The sequence below is a fragment of the Convolutriloba macropyga genome, chromosome 5, assembly GCF_964194025.1.
Source record: "Convolutriloba macropyga chromosome 5, txConMacr16.3, whole genome shotgun sequence".
Taxonomy (NCBI): Eukaryota; Metazoa; Xenacoelomorpha; order Acoela; family Convolutidae; genus Convolutriloba; species Convolutriloba macropyga.
This window is the reverse complement of record NC_134472.1, coordinates 76,041,771-76,066,044: the sequence shown is the minus strand read 5'-3', so window position 1 is coordinate 76,066,044 and position 24,274 is coordinate 76,041,771. Positions and strand designations below refer to the sequence as shown.

Sequence of the window (24,274 nt, the reverse complement as noted above, 5' to 3'; positions counted from 1 at the left end):
CGAACTCTAAGAGCATCATTAAAATATTCCTACATCATTGCAAATAACTACTATCAGAACTAGTAGCCCAATTCACTCATAAGCAAAGCGACATCAAAGATCACTGAGCCGGGCTAACATAGATCGACCTATATGACAGTGGGTTTTCTTGTTTCAAAGTTAGAAAAAAATCAAAAAGTCTTTATTTAGCAGCCAGCATACAATTTAAAATTAAATTGCCAAATTATCAGTGCTTATCCTATCCTCAATCCGAGCAACAAAAAGGTTTTTTCAAAACTGCAATTTTGCTATTCTTTCAGTGTGAAAACGATTAAAATTAAATTAATTAGCCTAAACGTCTCTAAAAATTGATTTAACTATTTATTGTGGAGTAATTTTTGAGAAAAACTTAATCGTTTTTGTCAATTGCTACTCCTTATCCACCTGTCTATGGCTCCAAAAGTCTATTCAAACTATCTTCAGACAGCTAAAAAATTGGTAAACCCTGGCAGTTACGTTTTGAAGATATATGCGAATAACCTACTTGCAAGGGGATTTGACTGAAAATCGCAAACCTTCCCGAAAATTTAATCTTTTTTTATCCGCCAAATAGCAACTTGTCTACAAGATCTCTTTCTTCTGCCTTCAGAAAACATAGCCGGCAAATAGTCGAAAAATAGCCGCCGTTGACACGCTTGACGCAAATTGGGATTGAAACAGAAAAAAAATGAATCCCAGCCAAAAAGACAATCTCAAAATTTGAGATACTAAAATAGTCAAACATACTCAACAAAAAAAGTATTCATTGCTTAAACGCTTGAAGCTTTTACCCTGAAATTTTAAAAATGCCTTAACCAACCTTTACAAACCTCAGTTTTGACTGGTCCAAAAAAGCGAAAAAAAGACAAAAAAACGCGGAAAATTGCAACCTTTTGGGCTTAAGAACTCCTAAAAATGACCTTTTCACCTTGAAATACGGCCTTCTTCCCAGTAGCTTCACCACTCAAAGCACTTGAAGGACTACTAAGGGCGTCTAATGAAACTTGATGACCACTGAGCTTTACCTGTTTATCCCGTTTTGAAAGCTCAAAGTCATGAAAAAAAGGTGTGAAAAGATCTTATAAAAATAAAAAAAACATAGCAGGACAAGCCCTGACGTACAATTCAAAGAATTTTCACTGACTATACAAAAAACAAGACCTAGAACGAACGATGAGTAAATTGAAAAAAACCATTTTTAAAAAAATTAGGTTAAAAACCAGACCTAGATTGGACCATGACTGGATTGGGAAACCCATTTAGAAAAAAACCCAATCCAAAAATCGAAAAAACAGTAAGAATCAAAGTGAAATTGGCGAATGTGAACAAAAAAACCACTAGCGAGAAAGCGAATTTTTGTTCAAACACCGTTTTCACACTCTACTTTAAAATTAGAGCGAAAAAAAATCACGTCGCAAAACCACTCGCTATTTTGACCTACTTCGTGTTTCGGCGTGACCAAAATCACTACTCCAATTTAACTTTAAAAAATCATGCAAATGTGTGAACAGATCTTAAAAAAACATAGCAGGACAAGTCCGGACGTACCATTCAAAGAATTTTCATTGACTAAACTGAAAAACTAGACCTAGAATGGACTATGAGTGAATTGAGAAAACCATTTTAAAAAAATCAGATAAAAAAAACAAAAAAAAACAATGTCAAAATGCCGCATGTGAACAAAAAAAAACACTAGCGAGAAATGAAAATTTAATTCAAACAAAAAACTAGGCCTAGAATGAGCTGTGAATGGATTGGGAAAACCATTTAGAAAAAAATCCGATCCAAAAAATCGAAAAAACAGTGTAAATCAGAGTGAAATTGCCGCATGTGAACAAAAAACCACTACCGAGAAACCGAATTTTTGTTCAAACACCATTTTGTACTCTACTTTAAAATTAAAGCGAAAAAAATACACGCCGCAAAGCCACTTGCTTTTTCGCTCCATTTCCTGCTTCGGCGTGACCAAAATCACTACTCCAATTTGACTTCAAAAATCTGGAAAATGTGTGAACAGATCTTAAAAAAACATAGCCGGAAGAATTCCGGAAACGACTCGAAGGAGAAAACTGCCCATACTGATGACTAAACAACTAGAACAACTACTGTGAACTCTGAACCTCCACAAATGCCATAAATGATGTAAGGAAGAAAAGATACGGCATTCAAAAACAAATTGAACAAAAAAAACAAAATGAGTTTTTTTAATAGTACAGGGAAACATAAAGCCGAGTAAAGTTCCTTTGCAATTAGAGCAATGAAAAGCTCGCAAAACAATGAGCAAGTCATAATAGGCTAAGAAAATTGTCAAAGATTTAAAAAATAAAGAAAAACTGCAAAAAAATAAGAAAAATTGTTTAAAATTTCTCAATTTTTTGGTCAATTTTTCTTTAAAAACATGATTTACACCAAGAAAACTTTAGTCATTTGCTATCTGAATTTTCCTTAAGTAACAAGATTCTACTCAAATTCCACTTTCAGCATTAAAACAAAAAAACGGGCAAAAAATCATTAAATTTCGTCTAAAAATCAGCAAAACTGATCAAAAACCTCCAAATTAGCATTAAACTCAAATTAACTATTTGAAACCTTCAATTCCTATCAAAACAAGCCTAAAACTAATACAATATCATTATCAAACCTCAAAAAACTGCTTTTAAAAGCCGCACGTGAACAAAAGTTTCGCTCGCTTTGAGAAAATTTTTCACACATCAATTTCTCGCTCTCTCAAAAACAGCGGTATAAACAAACACCATTCTCTTTTCGCTCCGCTCTTCACTTTTGTTCAGCACCAAAATCACTCCAAATTTTTTCACGCGAGTCATTTCCCGCTTCAAAAATCACTCCAATAAAATTGATTAAAAAAAAGGACTTCTCCAATACTCCTCTTCGAGTCGTAAAAAAACAGCGCCCCAATACAATTCAAATTCTTTGAATTGTAAAAACCAAGAGCACCGCAATATAGCTACGCTCAGCTTACAGCTTCGCAGCTATAAAAAAGAACACTCAATTAGCAAGTTGACGTAGTAGTATATAATCCTGCAGTGTCTGTCAGTATTTATCAAAGATAAAGTTTATCAGTTAAAGTTACGTCGTACTTAGAACAAGAGAAATACATCAAAAATATATCAGCGTTCAAATCTAAACTCCTTCCATGGAAGTTCACTACTTCTGTATGCTATCTGTTTTGAATCCTTCCTAAATTCAGCTAGAAAATGGGCTTTTAGTCGTTTCTTGAAAGCCTTCACACTGGTATTGTTGCATTTGAGATTTGATTTAAGTATTACAGTGTTCCATATTGAAATCTTCATTGAAATCTTCATGAAGAAAATGAATTGAATTTCCGCCAATTTAAAAGAGAAATGAGGTGAACCATAATTCTTAAGTGAAAGTTGAGAAAACGTACAAGCAAAATGTGAACAAAAGTTAAAATGGATCATTGCGAAATAAAACCAATCAGGGCCAGCCACGGACGAAGCTAGAAACCACAAATAACCGAAAATTTATGGCTAAAAATATGCCATTTCAGAAACATTAGGTAAACCGAAGAACAGATTCACTGAACTCACTTTCTGCTGCATTATTAAACATCTTAACAAGCGTTCGTCAGAGCCGAACCACAGTTCGTATTTTTCCGATAAACAAAAAAGTCAGTCGCCAATTTCTATAATTCAAAAAACAAGCAATGTTTGAATGAATCAGATATCTACTCACCTTCGTGGACCAGAGTTTTGTGGACCAATCGAAGGAGGATGAGACAAAGAGATGACTGAAGTCTACCGGACCAGGACACTGATTCAGATCCACACTAGTCACAGGAGCATAGTGCCTCTCGTATATATCCGTGATTCCTGAGGAATATAAACTCCCGCTGTTCTGGATGATATTTACCCGTTGAGATTTACCCGATGTTAAATTTTCGACTATTATATTTAAGCTTGATTACATAGACGACAGATTAAAAGGCCACACATGACCTCATCCTGAAAATGTGGGTTTTTTTAGAAACCAAATTAGACTACCGAAGAGATCGAAAATGGGAGAGGGTTCTATAACTGATTGATCTATCAAGTATCCAAATGTCGACATTGGGTGTTATGTCAGACCTGGTTTGCTGCCATGTCTGACTGCCCCGTAGATGTATCCATCCTCAGCACCCACTACGAATGAGTTGTACTCGTTAGATGGGAAACTCATACACTTCACAGGAACACTGTTGTGTTTACTAGTCTGTGTCTTGCCCATTGAAGACTGCAGATCCACCGTCTCCTAACATACACATCAAACATAACCAACTAAACGTCAGAAGAATTGCTTTCGAACGACTAGTGGGAGCTCTAATCAATTGCAGCCTGCTTCAGTCGGGGGGAGTCTAAATGGGACTAAGAAGTTCAATAATGGGCTTCAAATAATCACATTAGAGGTTAAAATATACCACTATTAAGATTTAAAGTGAAAAATGGTACCAGTTTCGGCGCACTTTTCATTTGACTTTTAGTATTAAATTGCCGCCAATTGAGTTCAGCTGCTTGAAATTGTGATTGAGAGAGAATTTTAGATCACGCGAAATGCAAAAAGTCAAGGGCGTAAAAGTCACTCGAAAAGTCAAAAATGTCAAGCAAAAATTTTGCATAAAAAAGACACACACGTTTACAATAATTGCTATGAACTTCGTTCAAGAGCAATTAATAACTGATTAATTGTCATACTCAATGCAATTAATACTCAAGAGCAATTAAAAACAACTGATTAACGGAAGGTGGTAAAATATACTGTGTCGCCAAAATCTATCACTAATGTTCATAAAATTATAGGATTACCAATTTCAGGGCATAATTCAGATATCGTGTTGATCTAACCAACAAACGAGATATTCTAGAAAAACTGCTTTTAAATAATCCACAAAACTTCTCTGCAACAGGTGCTCAATGTTGAAATACAACAAATTCACTCTTACAAGTAAGGTCCTAAATAGTTGCATCCGGATACGCCATACAATTTAATCATTTCTATGACTTGTTTCTTCATGAAGGCATTGTTCAATTTGAAAAGCAAATTTAAGCTTAGGATTTTAGAGCTGTTGTTCTTATTACAACAGACTGCTCTGGCGCCAATTCAGGTGTTGGATGAACTAAAGAACAAACCTTGCTCTCTTTTGTACGTAAAATAGCCTGTAGGGCATCATAAGAATTGGGACAAGCTATTAAAAGCACAACCGACTAACTTCGGGTAAAGTGCCCTCAAACGCCCGTTGAGCGGTTACCTTCGGTGACTCGTTAGGCATACGGCTCTGAGAGAACTTCTGCACAACGTAATTATCTCCTGCATTTATCTGTTTATCCCATTTTTGCTGACGAAAACACAAATGGCCAGACAATAAGAAACTATCAAAAAAAATTATATCAAACTATCAAACAAAAAATGCATAAAAAATAAGCAGGACAAATTTAAATCTTACAAAATTTGTTTGAGAGCAATTAACATAGAACAAAACTATTCAGTATATAAACACTGCATCTAGCTATCTTTATGATGCCTAGCTATCACTAAATTTTGTTCCGCTTATCAGACGCTTGCAAACGACCATTTGGTAACCAGATTTTCTAAGTGCCTTCTCTTAAACCAATTAACAGAAAATGGTGAAGGTCTTTTTATTCAGAAGAAAACACAGCCGGCAGATTTCCATATTAGCTGCGAAAAAACATTGCTTGCCGTAGAATACAGTTATAACCGACACAAAAATGAGCTGCAAAAGTTATCGACGCCGATTAAAAATTGGTAGAATAAATTTCAACAATAAAATAGCATGCCCTGTTTAGAATCCCTCCATAGAAACTTCATTAGGGACCTTAATTACACATATGAGTTTCTTTCACTTTAACAAATTAAAATGAAATTTACATTTCTGCACGCAAGCCATTTTCCTGAAGAAAAGGTAAGTCGCTTATGATCAAAACCTCATCACGCAAATGATATGAACACTTTTGCTGGAGAAAATGAGCGAAGAAGTCACGCGCCCCAAAATCGCTAGCGATAGAAAGAAGCAATTCAGAGAAAACGATCTTTCAGCTTTGCCGTTGGAACAAACGTATAACGTAAAAAGAGCACAAGACGACGGGGAAAGATATAGGAACACCCCAATATAGCTACATTCAGCAACTATAACTATCTTGGTTTTCTGAAAAGGAACTCAGCAACTGATGCCATTCTACAAATAGTTTGAACCGTTTCAGGAAACTTGGAGCAAAAACTTGAAACCATTTTCAGATTTTGCAAAAGCATTCCACTACATTACTCATGAACATTTTCTCAAAAGCGATTGAATAATATGGTTTCTCCGATAAACCGAATGTTCAAAATGGTTTTGTGCAAACTAAGAACAGGTGGTAATAAAGGACATGTTTTCCGAAACTGTATTAAATACCTATGCTAAAGCAACCATTCTAGGGCCTTAAGCTTTTCTCTCCTATATGTCAACTATGATTTCAAAAGCATTGACTCCACATGTTAAGTTGCCGACAAGTTCCTTGCTACCTATCAGCTCACAAACGTCTTGTTTTCTGCCAATCAAAAAAGTTTCAAAAACCAAAAAAAGTTGAGCAATTTTTGGTCAAAACTGAAAATTGCATGACGAAAAACAAATTAATACGAATTCTCATAAAACATGGTCAATTGAGAGGCAACAATGAACTCATTCCATTTAACATAGCCGGCAGATTGCTGGAATAGCTGCGAAACAGACTTGCGTGCCGTAAAATACAGATGGAAAAAGATACAGAAGTGAGTTGATAATAGTTATCGCCGCCGCCTATAAAACTTACAAGTTTATTTCAAAGGAGATTGTTTTTGGGTGCAAGAAAAGTTTCCCTGTCGCGTCTCGAACCGGCGCTCTCCGGATTTACAGCCAGTCGCCTTAACCACTCGGCTGTCGGACCATACAATCTGTTTTCTTACAATCAAATTTGTTTTAGGAACAGATTCTGTTTCTGAATAACCGCAATTTAGGTCACGCAGAAAGCGTGAAATCAAGCGCGAAAAAGCCATTTAAGCACTGACGAGACAGAATGTTCTAGAACAAATGTAAAACGAAAATGAAGCGTCAGACGACGAAACAAAAAAAACCAAGAGCACCGCAATATAGCTACGCTCAGCTTACAGCTTCGCAGCTATAAAAATAGCTGCCAGAAATAAGGCACGATGATTTCGTAGATTTGCAGTCTTAGATCGATAAACATATCTGACTACCATCGGACAAATTGCTCTCAAATGGAGCGCTATAATAGCCGCCTGAGAAGCTGAGGCGGCTATTAATAATTAAAAGCACTTTGAGCAGAATGAGCGAGAAATGTAACTTGCCTTAGGAGATATATAAGATTTCACGCAAAAAGTTGAACAAGCTGTAGAATGGTAAAGCGAAACATACTTCTACTCGACGAAGTTCAACAAATAGGTCCGCTATAATAGCCGGCCAAGAAGATGAGGGCGTCTCAGAAACAAATCACTCCACAAAGAGTTAAAAATGCTGTCACATACACAATTCAGTAAAACAAAACCTGCTGAATGAATAAAAAGAAGATTTGAAGTGACCGTTTTGTCATATAGTCGTAATGAAAATCCTCACAACGAAATAAAACACAGGACAGTGCTGACCTACATTTCGAGAATTTTCACTGACTAAACAAAACCCTTAACCTGGAATGGACAATGAATGGATTGGGAAAACCAATTAGACAAAAGCCCGATAAAAATCGGAAAAACAAAAGAAATCAAAGTAAAATTACCGCACGTGAATAGAAAAATCGTAAACGAGAAAACAAATGTTCGTTCAGATACAGTGTTTCGCCCATTAGATTTTTTCCACTTCCGCAGAAAAGATATCTTCCCGTAGAGATAAACCAATTTCCAGTAGAGACTTTTGAACTAATATCCTTGATAAAATTTTGTCATAATATATTTTAGCAAGATAACTCCGTTGTATTAAACGCTTAGCAAATTCTCAACTAAAACAGTTCAGAACCAGACAGAATTTTAATCAAAACAAGCTTTAACATGAATTCATCTGTATAATATTTCTCATCAGCACGAAAAAATTCCCTTTAAAAGTAAGACGAGAGTTAAAACCATTTTTATACTCAAGAAGAAAACAGAAACTGATGTTTGAAAGTATTATGACAGATTTATGATTTGTTGATTTATTTCATTTTGTTACAAATCCTTTAAATTTATTTGGTTGATAAACTCAATTTACTCAGTTGAAAATTGCTCTGAGCATCAGAAAAGAATTTCTTACTGTCAGAAAACTTCTCGTTACCTGTGGCTCTGAGAGCATGTCCAGACTCCACGAGCACAGCTTGCCATCAGATGAGATTGTGATGAGGTTATGGGCATTCTCAGTTCCCACCACCTCCGTGCAGAACACAGGGTGCTGAAAAACAACACAATTGCTGTTTGATCATAAAACTCTAGTTGGTGCCCGATGAGTCAGTAAAAGATTAATTCGATGTTCTACATTAGTTTTACACGCAAATCATACAAAACTAAATCATTTTGTTGGCAAAAAAAAAACAATTTTTCATAGCATAACGGGGTTGATCAAAAATTTGCTCGGCGTATTATCTTTTTCAAAACGCTTCTTAAACTCGAAGGCACACAACCAACAGTCCTCGTCCCATTCAATTCACAATTTCTCACAGACTCAATTTCTCGCACGCAGATATAGGGGTAGTGTAGTTCTTATACTTGAGAAAATATTAGCAAATGGTAAATTAGATGCTAAAAATTCCGAAAATTGGTATCGGATCTTTTCTTTATTAAGTAGCCAACGAACTTTTATTTGTCAAATGGAGAGACATTTTAGGCTAAAAAAGAGCAATAACTGCAAAAGTTATCTATTCACCAGTAAAAAATAATCAGAACACGGGGCTACAATTTGAGCGAAAAATGGCAAACACCTCTAGAAAGCCCTCACTCATTGACCAATAATTCAAGCACCTACTACAGCGTTTTTGTGTGAAACGCTGAATTGTAAAGAAACAAGGAGGCTCGCTAATGTGCGTTCGCACATGATGTTCCGACCCGAGCTGATCTACATTTTTGCCTTAATTGTAAACCAAATGAAGAGAACAAAAATAGACATTTGAGTTAAAAACATCGGTTCAAACTACTAATTGAAATACATAATGCCAGACCTCATTACAGCGCTCGCGAGATCTGTAATTACAAAAACTAAGAGAATAAACAAACAGCAAAATAAGCAAAAAAAGAAATTCACGGCAAAAACTAAATACCTAAATTTAAAAGCACCTAGTAACAACGCCAAAAATTAACCGGATAAAACCTTAACTACACACATTTATTTTTCCCAACTATACAGCAGATGGAATTTTTCCTTAATGAGACTAGGTAATAAATCGACAAAAGAAGAAATAATGAGGCGAAGGCGAAATTCAAAAAGCAATAAACAATTTGTAAACCAAATAATTTCTAAAGTCTTAAAAAACATTGGTTTTTAACAATGAAAAGTTTAATAAAAATTTATTATGAAACCAATACGGCCTGTTTTTGGTTAGACTAAGCCATAGGATCAGACTAAAGATGCAGAAAAACTCAAAAAATTACAATTTGCGAAAACAAAAATTTTTGAAGCCAATAAAATCATTAGCTATTACCCGAAGACTATGCATTTTTTTTCAATTTTCATTTATACTAATTCAGCTAAAGCTAGACTGAATGATTAATTAACTTCATTTGAGCAAATTTGAAAGTCAATTGGATTTGTTATTACGCGAATGTGCTATAAGAAGAAAAAACACAAATACAGTGCTCACAAAAAGTTTTGAAACACAAGGAATGGGAACGGACTTCTCAATGATGAGAAAAAGATACAAGTTGACGATAAGAAAATCATAAACTAAAGTTTTAAAAATCTTTGAAAATGTCTATCATAAACTTTAAGACTATTCGCTTTAAACTGACTGCTTTGGTTAACACTGCTCACATAATACTCCATTACAGAGTTATGCGACCGTTCAGCAATTTACGGCTACCTAAAAAAATCAGGCAAAAACCGCAAATTCAAAAAAAGTTGAGCGAGAAAAGTGGCAAAGACATTAAAAAACTTTCGAGTAAAATTTATCTATTTCCAACTAATTGTTTAACAGCAAGGAGATTCTTCTTTTTTCAACAACATGACTTCAAGAAATCAACAATTATGAACAAATACAATTTAACACCGAAACTTTTGAGAAAACCAATGGTATCAACGCCATTAAATTCAATAGCTTTCAACGGAAGCCAATAAATTCGCTAAATTCACAATGATGTCTGTCATTCACAAGTCATCCATAACTCATTATAATAAAAGAATGACTATGAGAACAACAACAAATAAAGGCAAAAAACAAAAATTCAGTAGAGAATTGCGAGAAGAAAGTGTCGCAGCCCTTTAAACCATAACCTTTCAACAGAAAACTTTATCTATGATCCATTGACCGCCTTCCCTAAGCCAACGGCAGCTATCAATATTAGGATAACATGAAAAGATTTCAACAGGAACCAATAATACGAAGAGATCCAGAAGTTTTAAAAAAAATTTGAAATCTTGTGGCATCGAAGTCATAAAACCAATAGTTAGAAGATGAAAGCGCTATTCATATTAATTATGGTGGCAGTAGAAAGTAAGGGGATCTCGTCATTACAGACACTGAATCACAGTTCACAAACAACTTAAAGATCGGTTAATGTTCAAAACATTTTTTCGAAAAATTATTTTCAAAGTCTTAACAGCCATTAAATTTAATAGCCTTCAACGGAAGACAAGAAATACGCTCAGTTGTTTCTCAATGGGAGGCGAAGTATATTTTTCATGCATAATTAATCAATGAGACATCACAATAAGACTACTGACTAGAAGAAAATCAGTAGAAAAGTTGAGGAGAAAGAGTCGAAGCCAGTTAAACCATAATTTTTTATCTGAAAAAATTATGTTTAATCCGTTGAACGAACGTTATCACTTAGCCAGTTGGAGCTATCGATATAAGGATAATGTGATAAGATTTCAGCGGGAACCAAAATTACAAAAATATCCAAAATCTTCAAAATTTTTTTTTTCAAATCTTGTGGCATCGAAGTCATAAAACCAATGGTTAGAAGATAAAACTGCTAAACTGATTAGTTTGGTTGCAGCAGAAAGGGAGGGTTCCTGTCATTACTGATACTGGCTTACAGTTCAGAAAAACAAGTTAAGATCGGTAATTGTTCATAAAAATTTTTTCGAAAAATTAATTTTTGAAGTCTTAACAGCCATAAGCTGTCAACTCAGAGCACTAGATAGGATCACTTAAGGCTCATTGCCAAACCTATTGAACTTTCAGTCAACACGAGTGTGCCATGGGACTCCAAAAAAGTAAAACGTCAAAAAGTACATCAAAATTTTATTAAAAATTACAAAAACTCGAGTCAAAGTCAAAAAAAACATGAGCGATTTCTTGAAAATGAGTCTTTTGTTCTCTGGGCTTCATTTGACTGTAAATGAAATTTGTCATTAACGGAACCTCGATTTGAAAAGTGACTAGTCTCTAGGTGACTTAAAAAGAAACAAAAAAGATAAAGTTTTCTTAAAAAAAGCTCTCAAATAGAATTCGGTTTTTTACAGTGAACTTCCCTATGAGACCAGAACTAGTCTTTTTAGTGTAGAAAAAATTACACTAAAAGTGAACAATCATGCCAAACATCCCGTGTTCACACAAAATTTCAATCCTCGATAACTCCTCAAAAAATACGAACTTGAAAAAAAAACTTTTTAATTTCGAATTCTACGCTGGGCGAGCTTTTTAATGATACCACTTACATTTCTCTACGATGAATATATCGATCGGCCAAAATTGTCTGAACAAAAAATCCATTTGAGTATATAGTTCCTCCCCCCACAAGTGGGGTCGGAACAATTATTCGCAAGTAGTCAAGAACTAATCTACGGGTCTCAATTCAAAAATTGCTGATATTTGAAGTCAGAAAAAGTTAGAAGATATTTATTAAGTTGAACAATTTCCCCAAAACACAAAGTAATTGACGCAATTTCAGCGTAAATAGTTAAAATGAGGGAAAAGTTGGCAGACTTTTTCTGAAGTGCTTTTGCTTCAATTTTACTAGTCCATGGGTTGATCTGTTAGTAACTAAATAGATTTAAAGCGAGAGATTATTAGCCAATCAGAATCCAGTATTTAAATAAGCAATCGAATTGAATAAAATACGTTCCAATTTACGTACAAAGCTCGGAAAAAGTGCAATTAACATAATTTCAAGTAAATCTAATCATAAGACCTATCAAATAAGACGTGATTCGGCTCAATAATTTTCGGGTTTTTGGATTCATTGGCACAAAATGGTGACTGGCATTGAACTAATGCGTTATTAGACAAAATACCGGCCAAATGAGCATCAAAAATTGCCGTCTAAAAAACCACTTGTTGCTATGATCGTCGCAATCTTAATACGTTAATAATGCTTATATACGTTGTCTTATGCGTTGCTTTATATCGTTCAAAAATTGAAGCTTTGGTAGACTGTTTTACTTCTCAGCTACATTTTGGTGCCGCGACCCGGGAGGGACAGCGTTTATGTCACAGTTCAGAGTGGATATAGTTATCCTGCAGATATACAACGTGAGGGCTCTTGTAGTGGAATTGAATAACGATCCCGGCATTCCACCTTAGTGTGCACTGACTTGTGAAGTCCACTCCCACCTTCACTTGCACTTCTAGAAAAACTAAAAGATTTCACGCCCCGTCTACTTGATCATCCGACGGCCAAAGATGAGTGGAGCTGCTGAAGCTGATGATATGGAGATGTTGGTGTACAAGCAGAGGTTGTTGTCTCTGGACTTCCACCAGCTGGTGTCTGTGTTGTAGAACGAACCCATACACTCACCCAACTACAGAAGAGCTCCTCCAGTCATGCTCACTCACTTACCCAATCGGACAGCGCAGAATGTCAGGCACGATGAGAACGAACGAGAGCATTAGGGGCTGGATCGAATTGAATCAAGAGTCTCAGATCAAAAAGTGAGATTGATCCAAAGAAAAAAGTTACAGAAAACTGTAAGACAGAACCACACAAATTTCGTTTATTTTACTGAATGCGATATATTTTTTTGATTTAGACGGCAAACTCCAACCCCTAGCAGATATTTTTTGAGATATAGTACCTTAACAAAAAAAAAGTTAACGGTATCAGCTCATTAATATAGATAATCGGTCACAATTAATCTTCCACAAACATAATTTTTGAGACCAAAAAATATCGATTTTGAAATTTTTTGGTCCAATTGTCGAAAATTTGAAAAAATGTGATAAAGTCGGATCGTATATCAAACAACTGCCTCTGATATAGAGAAAACCGAGAAAACATTATGCGAAATTGTTCAATTTTGAAAAATTTTGGTCAATTTTGATGCAATTCCGAAAACTTTAGAAAATCAATACCGAATACTGATAAACCGTATATTCAAGCTTAAAACCGTCCAGTTTACTGGATTACCGTTCCGTAATCAAGAATTTGCGAAAAATTGACCAAAATTTGAGAAAAATTGGACAAATGCATAAAGTTTTGACAAATTTGTCAAAAATCATTTTCTCAACAAGAAGGTTCGTTAATTGAGTGAAAATCATTAAACAGAAAAAGTTGTGAAAATTTTCACAACCTCCGGCCTACAAAAAAATTATTGAATTCCCATTATTTTTCTCGTCGCTCGTTTATATACCGTTTTTCGTCCGCGTTCTTTTCGTTCTTTAACTTTACAATTCTCCGTTTTACGTTTTTTTTCGATAACGTCGCTCTCCCAAGACTTTGCTTTTCTTTTCCTCCGTTTACTTTTCCGGATTTCGATATAGTATGTCATATGTGATGAAGTATGTTGTTTGCTGTAGTATGTTGAGTATGCTAGTATGCTGGTTTGTTGTTCAGGTCTAACAGCTTTCTAGGGTGTGACTTAAGTTTATTCTCGAGTTACGGCTGGATTGTTCTTCGACTTTTCAACTTTACTAATTTACTAGCCTCCCTGTTGTAGTATATTGATTTTTGCTGCTGTATGTTTGCGTGTAACTGTATGAATGTTGGTTGGTTTAGGGTATTGCCTTCTAGGGTGTGACTTAAGTTTATTCTGGAGTTACGGCTAGATAGTTTCCTCACTTTTCCAGCTTTCATAGACTACAAAAGCGCTGCATATTACTTAACTTTTGCTGTAGTTTGTTTAATATTGTTGGTATGCTGATCGGTTGTTTAGGTTTGAATACTGCTAGGGTGTGACTTAGGTTTATTCTAGAGTTACGGCTAGTAAATTTCTTGCTCTTTTCATCCATTTAGTATACTACAGCTTTGCCGTAAATTAGTTCGTTATTTGTATATATTAAGCCCCATAATGACTTGTGCTAGTTTGCCTCTTACAGTAGCATCTCTCCTCCTTCCTAGGTTGTGACTTAAGTTTGTTCTGGAGTTACGGCTAGTTTGTTTGGTTGAGTTTGTTGCTGCGGTCTGCTAGCATAGTGGTTCCCGACCTCCCCGCTCACTGCGTAATCGTCTCCCGCCCGTTCCGACCCGCCTTTCCGTTTCGTTGCGTGCTACTCGCTCAACGCCTCCGTTCTGTCCGTCTCGTTTCCCGTTTCTTCGTGCGTCGCTCGTTCAGCGGTTTCGTCCCGTCCGTCGCGTCGCCCATTTACTACACGCGTTTTCGCCAGTTCCGTTCCGTTCCCTGTTGCGTTGCGCGCCGTTCGTCCGTCCTTCCCGCCCCGTCCGCTTCGTTTCCCGTTTCGTCGTGCTTCGTCCACCCAGTCCTCTTTCCCCGGTTGCCTGTGTTCCTGTTTAGTCTCACGTTGCTTTCAAGCACGTTAGACGCACCCTATAATTTCTTACTCATTTTCGCCGAGTAATTCATTACTCGGTAACTTCTTTTCTGCTCTTCGACGTCTTGATTATCATATCGTCGTCATTTGGGTTCGGTATAACCCGCATTCCACGTGGTTGGTTGAAGGTTACTCTACCTTGATAAACTAGCCATTTCAATATCATGGCCGAACAACAGGATAAATTGAAAAAACTCTTTAATGCAAGATCTAATCTCGAATCTGAGTTATGTAACATCCATAAGGACATCACAGATGCCTTAGATCGTCAAGACAGGAGGGTTAAAGTTGAACGCTTGGTTTCTAAGTTGAAGGATGTTTTCAGTAAACTAGTGCAGAAGAATGAAGAACTATTTGACTTAGCCAGTAAAGCGGAGAACCCAGATTCAATTTACCCTGTCCTTGAGCAATGGTTGGATGATAAAACCAAGAACAATGATAAATTCTTGATTGCGGCTAGAAGCTATATTGACTCAGTTGCTGACCGAGACACCGTATGTGAGGGCGTTAATCCTCAAGGGCAATCTAAGAGAAGTTCACGCCGGACAACATCATCAATGTCTAGCCAGCGTAAACATGAATTTCTAATGGCAAAACTAAAACGCGAAGAGGCCGAGAAACAAGAACAAGCTGCCATGCGCCTCGCTAAGCAAAAACACGAAATTGCCATGAGAAAAAAGGAGCTTGAAATACAAATGGAACAGATGGCACTTCAAGAATTGGAGGAAGACCACCGCCAGCGTGTTGCAGCAGCTAAATTAGATGAGGCTGATTTAATGGATAATCATTCATTGTTTAGTCACCACTCAAGTGAACTGAATTTGTTTAAAGATAGGGGATCAGATAGAAGTCAGGGACTTGTTCAGGATTGGGTAAATTCGTTTCCAGCAGGTAATTCAAGTGAGTTAAACTTTTCTCGTCCTGGTTCAGCAACCGCCGACCCTCCTGTTAAAGATACTTCCCCTAGTAATCCTCCAGAAAACCCAAGTAATGTTGCCGATAACTTACATCATCTTGAAATGCTTTCTCAGTACACACGGCCAGGAGTTGCAATTTCTGTTGCCCAGCAGGAAGCTTTGTATCGGGAATATCTCCAGGCTCAACTGCAGCAATCACTCATTGATCAAAGAGTCGAGCAGGCACATAGTCCCTCAGGCAGTGGTAAGGTGAACCAAGTATCAGTCGACGTACAAAATGTTGCACTTCCACCACTTCAGCCACCTATGCAACCTCCCCGGCCACCGTCACCCGCTATTGCACCAACGAACGCCATCTTTGTACCTGATTTTTTAACAAACCCACAAATAAATCAATTCTTGGGTCCAAAAAGCTGCAGTGTGCCTTGTCAATTACATATGTCAATGCCTCATGTTCCGCAACAACAGAATCCACCTCAAAGTAACATTCAACACCAAACACAAGTCCCTATTGCCCATTCCCCGCCTAATGTCCCTCCACCTCTAAACCCACTCGTGAACCCGCCACCCGTAATCCCGCCTCAACAATTATTAAATCCTCAGCCTCCCGTGATTCCGTCGCCCATTCCAGCGAGCACAGCAACATACTTACCCGTCCCCAACATTCCACAACAAAACATTGTCCATTCACCTCAAACCCGCCTGGTACCGTGCCCTACAGCACAAAGACCTCCCCAGAACTGTAACCTTGATCTAAACTTGTGGAGTTTTCCACAGAATAAACCCCCAAACGTAAACCATTCGACAAATAATGCTACCGTCTACAACAATGTTCAACCGTACCTACCCCCAAGCACAGCTAACCCCGCTATCAGCCATCCCATCTTGCAAATGAGTGCACAACATAATCCAAATAGCAACTACGCAGCTAACTGTAGCATCCCTGTTAACCCCTTTAGTACAACTACTAACATCGCGCCACCTTTCGTCACACCGGTTATACATCCAACATACGGGCATACTGCTCCGATACCATTGTGTTGGGGTGGCCCACCGCATCCCACGCCTCCAGCGCCAGCATCTGAAAATGCAAGCTTGATTAAGGCATTCACTGACGCCTTATCTAGCAAGAGGAATGACCCACTACCCGAATGGAAGTTGTCACAATACAGTGGGGATCCTCTTCAGTGGCACGAATGGTATGGTCAATTTAAAAGCGCAATTGACTCTCAGTCCTTAACTGATGATGTAAAATTGACATACCTTAAGACCCTCGTAACAGGTAAAGCTAAAACAACTATAGCTGAGTTCGCCTACTGCGGCGCAATGTACAAAGACGCACTGAGGACCTTAGAACGTAAATTTGGCCAACCACAGGCGGTTGTAAGTGCACATTTGGACAAACTCAACAGCTTTCCACCACTGAAGATGCACAATAGCGATAACATCATTAACTACTCGGGGTGTATTTCAAGTCTTGTCGGGGTATTTAAATCGCTGTCATACGATTCGGATTTAAAGAGTGCTGCGCTTCTCAACACTGCCGTACAGAAGCTACCACCCAACATGAAGGAGTCATGGTCACTCTTCACGGTTAAAAAGCATTGGGTGAAACCTACTCTTCTTGAGTTCAACGATTGGTTAAAAGAGAAGGCCGAAGCGCACGATTTAATGAAGAATACCGCAACTAAAGCAAGGACTGAGGATACCAACAACTCAGTAACAAGATCAAAAGTTGCTTCAAAGGCATTTGCTGCAAATACGCAACAGAAGAGTAACCCTAAGCCGCAACAAAGATCTCCGTCAACATCAATCTCTAGTTGCATTGTATGCAAAGGCAGCCACCGGTTGTGGGAATGCCGTGTCTTTAAGGAAAAGACCCCCACGCAGAGAGCCAAGGTCGTGGCTGAGGCAAAGCTATGTTTCTCTTGTTTGCGTGATAAACACATGTTTAGGCAATGCCCAAGTCCCCGTAAATGTAGGAAAGATGGTTGCAACAGCTCCCATAACACCTTACTTCATGGAGCTGAAAGGGTTTTTCCAGCTAAACCCTCAACAAACAACAACATCGATACTTCGAAGTCGAACGCAGGTACAAGTAGGCCATCTACGGGTCAACAGCAACCAAGCAAAACAACCACTTTGTCTTCCGTGACCGATGTTAAAGGCCTCCTTCAGGTCACGGAACTGAAACTTACTAATTCTTCTGGTACCAGTACTACGGCGTTGGTTTTATGCGATACCGCTTGCAGTAACTCTTGGGTGTCCGATAGTCTCGCAGCTAGACTCGGTTTGCAGGGTACCGCATTAAAACTGACCGTCAAGGGTATAAACACGGAAGAACTCATAGACACAAAGGTGGTTCAATTGACTGTGACACCTCATAAAGACCAAGACTTCGAAGCGTTCACTGTGCGTCCCTACGTGAGAGAAACATTAAACGTAGGTTCTGACATCATTGACGTCAAGTCCATGCAAGAAACTTACCCACATTTGGCAGTTCTAGATCCAGTAAAATATAGCTATGGAGAAATTGAGATGATACTTGGACAGGACGTCTACCATGCCATCCGCCCGTTAGAGTATTTTTCAGCCGACGAAAAGTGGTCACCGTTCGCTGTCCGCTTGCCCATAGGTTGGGTTTTAAGTGGCCCACTCCCGTCAAGTTCAAGTTTAGTCTCGGTGTGTTTCAAAGCCAATATTGAACAGGATTTTGAATTAGCTTGTCAGGTTAAATCTTGGTATGATATGGAATCGTACGGCGCGTTCAAGCAAGTTGACCCACGATCCGCAGCGGATGCTCGCGCGCAGGAAATACTTGAAGCAACAACTTTCCATAACGGCCAAAGATACGATGTCGGTATGTTATGGGCTGATGACAACATCCAGCTCCCGAATAACTACTTTTCGTCACTAGTACAGCTCAAGTCTCTCGAAAAGCGGCTATCGAGAGATACATCATTGAAAGAAACTTATGCTAATACCATCCGTGAAGACTTGGAAAAAGGTTACTTGATCACAGTCCCTGATGCTCACAAAGTAGAGCAGCGGTCGGATAGAGAGTGGTACCTACCACATCATCCCGTAATCAATCCGAACAAACCGGGGAAAGTGCGTAGGGTATTAAATGGTGCAGCAAAGTTCCACGGTACTTCTTTGAATAAATCTTTGCTCACAGGCCCCGACCTGCTTCAAAACCTAATCCACGTACTACTTAGGTTCCGTCAACATCAATTCGCCGTGTCCGCAGATATTGAGGGTATGTTCCTCCAAGTGGGTGTCCCTGACTGTGACCAGCCATCCCTTCGTTTTTTGTGGCGGGAGGACCCCACAACAAATGTTGTAGTGTATCAATACACGCGCCATATATTCGGAGCTAAAGACTCGCCCACATGCGCTAACTATGCACTGCAACGCACAGCCCGAGACAATGTTATTCAGTACCCGGAAGCAACCAAAGCCGTCCTAGAAAACTTCTACATGGACGATTACTTGGATTCGGTGGAGTCACCTGAGAGGGCTCTCAAAAGATCGAAGGAGTTGGTGCAACTTCTCCATCTAGGTGGGTTCAAGCTTACTAAGTTTGTAAGCAATGTACCAAATCTGGCTGATCGAATTGATGGGTCACCTCAGTCCACCGAACCAAAAGTAATTGCCTCATCTAAGGAGGAATCTTCGCACGTGCTTGGGTTGAAATGGGATCACAACAATGATACTCTAGTTGTGAGTCGGGGTACCTCCAGTACAGTAACTAAGTCTTTAACACAACGCTTGGTATTGAGCCTAGTGTCTAAGGTGTTTGATCCCATCGGCCTAGTGGCACCATTTACTGTTGGTGCCCGATTGTTACTAAAGGACATCTGGCGTGTCAGCGGGCAGCATTGGGATGAAGAATTACCAAAAGACACTGTTGAAAGGTTCCTCGAATGGAGTGTAGAACTACCCAAGCTTGCCGCAATCACTATACCAAGGAGCTACTTTTCCGGAAACTTTGAACACCTGGAACTACACATGTTTGGCGATAGTTCACAAGAAGTTTTCAGTGCCGTTGCATTTCTCCGAGCTCGAGTAACTACTTCGAGTGGGCCCCAAACGGAGCTTGCGTTTGTCCTGGGTAAAGCTCGCGTAGCACCTATGAAGGTCATGACTGTTCCAAAGCTGGAATTACAGGCAGCGCTTCTGGCCGCTCGATTGAAACAAGATATCTGTCGAGCTCTCACAGTAAACGTCAACAGGGTTTTCATGTGGACCGACAGCACTACTGTCTTGCAATGGCTTAACTCTGCAACCAAGCACCCAATATTTATTGCAAACCGTGTTTGCGAAATCTTAGAACACACTAGCGTTGACGAATGGAACCACGTTGCCTCAAGCGATAATCCAGCCGATGCCGGTACTCGTGGTATGTCCGCTGAGGTTTTGCAATCAAGTAGCTGGGTAAGGGGTCCAGATTTCTTAAGAACCAAGGAATTCCCGTTCGAACCAAGCATCGAAGTAGTTAAAAACATCAAACTTGGTATAGTAACTAAGGAAACTGACGAAACCAATACATCATTGGCCGCATCCGTAACCAAGTCAACTAAGGAATCGCCCTCGCAACTAATTCCCTTCGATAAGTACAGTTCTTATCAGAAGTTGCTACGGATAACAGCGTACGCACTCCGCTTGTTACCTTCTCACAAATGTTACCGTAACGTCGATGGTAGCATCATAGACCCCACGGAGCTTGACGAAGCCGAGCGTCATCTCCAGTATCTTGTGCAAGGGGAGTCATTCAATGCAGAGAGAAAAGATCTTCTCGAAAACAAACCCGTTAAACGGAGTAGCCGTATTGCCCCGTTTTCTCCCTTTATTGGGCCAAATCGTCTAATCCGATCGGCAGGCCGCATCAAGCGGTTGGTCGAAGTTGACTTTGATGTAAAACATCCTATCGTTCTGGACGCACGCCATGCGTTTGTAAAGTTGTTCCTCAGGCACACGCACGTCAAACATCATCATCAAGGTATTGATTACCTGCGGGCAAAAGTACAAGAACGTTATACTATCCTTAAATTACGTTCCTCACTACGTTCCATTAAATCTAACTGCCTTACGTGCAGGATGTTCCGCGCTGCCACTATTCAACCCATCATGGCTGATCTCCCAGTAGAAAGACTTGCATACCAGTCTCCTCCCTTCACGAACACCGGAGTCGACTACTTTGGCCCGTTTTACGTTACTGTACGTAGGACTACCGAGAAGAGGTGGGGTTTCCTCTTCACATGCTTAACTACTCGTGCCGTTCATGTCGAAATCGTTCCTTCCATGGACGCCAGTTCGTGTGTAATGGGAGTGGAGCGGTTCGTCTCCCGTCGGGGTACACCAGCCATTATTTGGTCAGACAATGGCACTAACTTTGTTGGCGCGGAAAAAGAACTACGCGAGAACATCGAAAAGTGGAACACCATCAACATCGCTGTAGAACTTGCCCACAAAGGCATCAAGTGGAGGTTCAACCCGCCCAGTGCGCCACACCAAGGTGGCATCTGGGAGAGGCTAGTACGTAGTTTCAAGCGCGTACTTTACACAATCCTTGGAACACGTCGCCTCACGGATGAGGTTTTAAGTACCACTTTTTGTCTGGTCGAACATGCACTTAATTCACGTCCGCTAACGCCCGTAAGCGCCGACCCATCCGACCTAGGCGCATTAACACCCAATCACTTTCTCCTCGGTAACCAAGCACGTAGTCTCCCGTCCATCATTGGTGTAGATGAGTTTGATCACCGTAAACGTTACGCCCGCGCGCAGTCATACGCTAACGCTATTTGGTCTCGTTGGATCAAAGAATACGTACCGGCGCTGAACCGACGTTCCAAGTGGCAGACGCCTGCCGAGCATAACCTTAAGACCGGTGATTTGGTTTGGGTAGTTGAAGAGACCAACCCAAGGGGTTACTACCCCACTGCTCGGATCACTGAACTTCGTTACGGTTCCGACAGCGTCGCACGCTCCGCCGTATTGCGCACGTCCTCCGGATCGCTCGTTCGCCCGCTTGTGAAATTAGTACCCATTCTCCCAGCATCTTCTTCTGGGCCGGAGGATGTTAGTAACTAAATAGATTTAAAGCGAGAGATTATTAGCCAATCAGAATCCAGTATTTAAATAAGCAATCGAATTGAATAAAATACGTTCCAATTTACGTACAAAGCTCGGAAAAAGTGCAATTAACATAATTTCAAGTAAATCTAATCATAAGACCTATCAAATAAGACGTGATTCGGCTCAATAATTTTCGGGTTTTTGGATTCATTGGCACAAAATGGTGACTGGCATTGAACTAATGCGTTATTAGACAAAATACCGGCCAAATGAGCATCAAAAATTGCCGTCTAAAAAACCACTTGTTGCTATGATCGTCGCAATCTTAATACGTTAATAATGCTTATATACGTTGTCTTATGCGTTGCTTTATATCGTTCAAAAATTGAAGCTTTGGTAGACTGTTTTACTTCTCAGCTACATGATCAAAACATTTTGTAATCCTTCACGATGCAAATTGAAAATTGAAAAATAAAAATTTGCATTCTTTGCATTCCGTTAAACGCGTCCAGTAGTTTTCCAAAAAGAATCACAATCTAAGGGCAACAGTTATTTACAATTTACGAAATTTGCCTGAGAATTGCTCTCAAATTCTCTCTCATAATGAAAAGGTGGGATAAGTTAGTTGTTTAAGGTCTTAACAAGGTGAAGACGCCTTATAGCCTAGGAGTTATTGTCCTCTCAAAAACTCCAAACGGTGTTACGTGAACTGTGAACATAAAGACATGATTGTTACAATGGACTGTTGGGAAGGATTGAGATATCTTATTACATCGAAGAAACGCGGAGGATCAAATCAAGAGACAAATAGACATCACTGTCCTTTCATTGAGATGCAGCATCAATCGCCAGCGCACAGCTGTTATTCGCATGAACTATACACATTGCTGCTTTACTCAACTCAAAAATTGATAATCACCAAGGACATGAAATGATTGGTCGATAATAAATAACAGGAAACATCAACAGTAGAATCACTTTTCTAAATCACGTACCGAATGCTAAAATATCAGAATCAAATATTAGCATGGGATCCGAAAGGTTGGTTATGTATGGTAACTACAAGTGCTCTTTTATCATAGTTAGTCAAAAAAATATCCACTAACTCACGCAATCAAGACAGTTAATTAATCTTGCCCGAAAACAACGAAGAAAGCAATAGGAAGGAGAAGCATTTCCAATTGAATTTTTTAACCCTTAAACAAAAATAAAAGTCCCAATACCCAAGAAAAGCTGCCGATGAGGTTAAACAATTCCATTGGACTTCTTGTTAGCCGAATTTTGAGCACGACAGCTGTTTACCATTATAACCTCTCTAGCTACAACAAAATCTATAGTCATGCCAATTACCATAAAATTAGAATTATTATGATGTTATTTTACTGGTGGGATTATTTTAGTGATGTAGCCTGGCATGACTAACAGTATGTCCCTGTGTGGGCAAAGCAGTTCTCTGTACAGGACTTCGCTTGTTGTTCCTGCTGTCCCAAATGACAACTCGTCCACTGTAAGTACCACCAACTATCAGATTCTGGTGGAACTTGGCGAATACAGCATTCACCACAGATGTCTGCAAACATGAAACATTTGGGAAAAATGATACTTTCCTTTCGTTTAACCCAAGGAGTTTCTACCATTAACACACTCAGACACACTCAAACATCGAGAAACATCAGTCTCCGTTACAAAGAAGTCGTTTCTTGACTTTGAAAAGATTTAGCGTAATCTGAAAAAGATTTAGAGACGTTTTAGCGAAGTCTGAAAAAGAATTTGAAGGCATCATAAATTCCTTTTAAGATAAAATCACTCAAATCGATTCAAATGCAATTCAACATCTCACTCAGAACTCTCACTTGAAAAGAAAGTAATAAATTACAAAAAAAAAAAAATTAGCACAAGAGCTGTGAGGACCAGAAAAAAGTAAAAATTGCTATTTTAATACTTGCTGCAAGTACCACCATCTTAAGTCTCGGAGAAAATGACAATTCGGCAGCAATCAAAACATACCTGGAAGATTGCCAGAATATAGCGGCGATTAGTTCCCATGACCCGATTGGGATTGAAAGAATTGTAGCTGTAAATAGGTCAAACAGTCTACCAAAGTTTCAATTCATCAAGAAAAGGCATAAATTCAACGTGATAAGTTTATATAAAGCAACGTATTAGCTCATTGATGATAGCAACGTATTAAGATTGTAACGTACATAGCAACAAGTGAGAGTTTAGACGGCAAGGTTTTTTTGATGCTCTTTTACTGGTTTTTTGTCTGATGTCATTGACGTCAGAATCAGTTCATAATCGATCAACAATCGTCTGAAGAACCTAAAAATATTAAGCCGAAAACCACCATAATCCGTACAT

At 38.9% G+C, this 24,274-nt stretch overlaps 1 protein-coding gene across 6 annotated transcripts in view; it reads right to left on the bottom strand.

The window, feature by feature from the left end:
* Positions 1-24,274, bottom strand: part of LOC142339663 (dynein, cytoplasmic 1, intermediate chain 2a-like) — a 117,578-nt gene that overhangs the window by 54,798 nt on the left and 38,506 nt on the right. For all 6 annotated transcript variants that reach the window (XM_075389861.1, XM_075389864.1, XM_075389862.1 and 3 more), the window contains 4 exons: positions 23,337-23,483; positions 8,330-8,443; positions 4,125-4,287; positions 3,733-3,869 (listed from right to left, as the gene is read on the bottom strand). In XM_075389861.1, the coding sequence (XP_075245976.1) occupies positions 3,733-3,869; positions 4,125-4,287; positions 8,330-8,443; positions 23,337-23,483 (561 nt within the window). The remainder of the gene's footprint in view (positions 1-3,732; positions 3,870-4,124; positions 4,288-8,329; positions 8,444-23,336; positions 23,484-24,274) is intronic.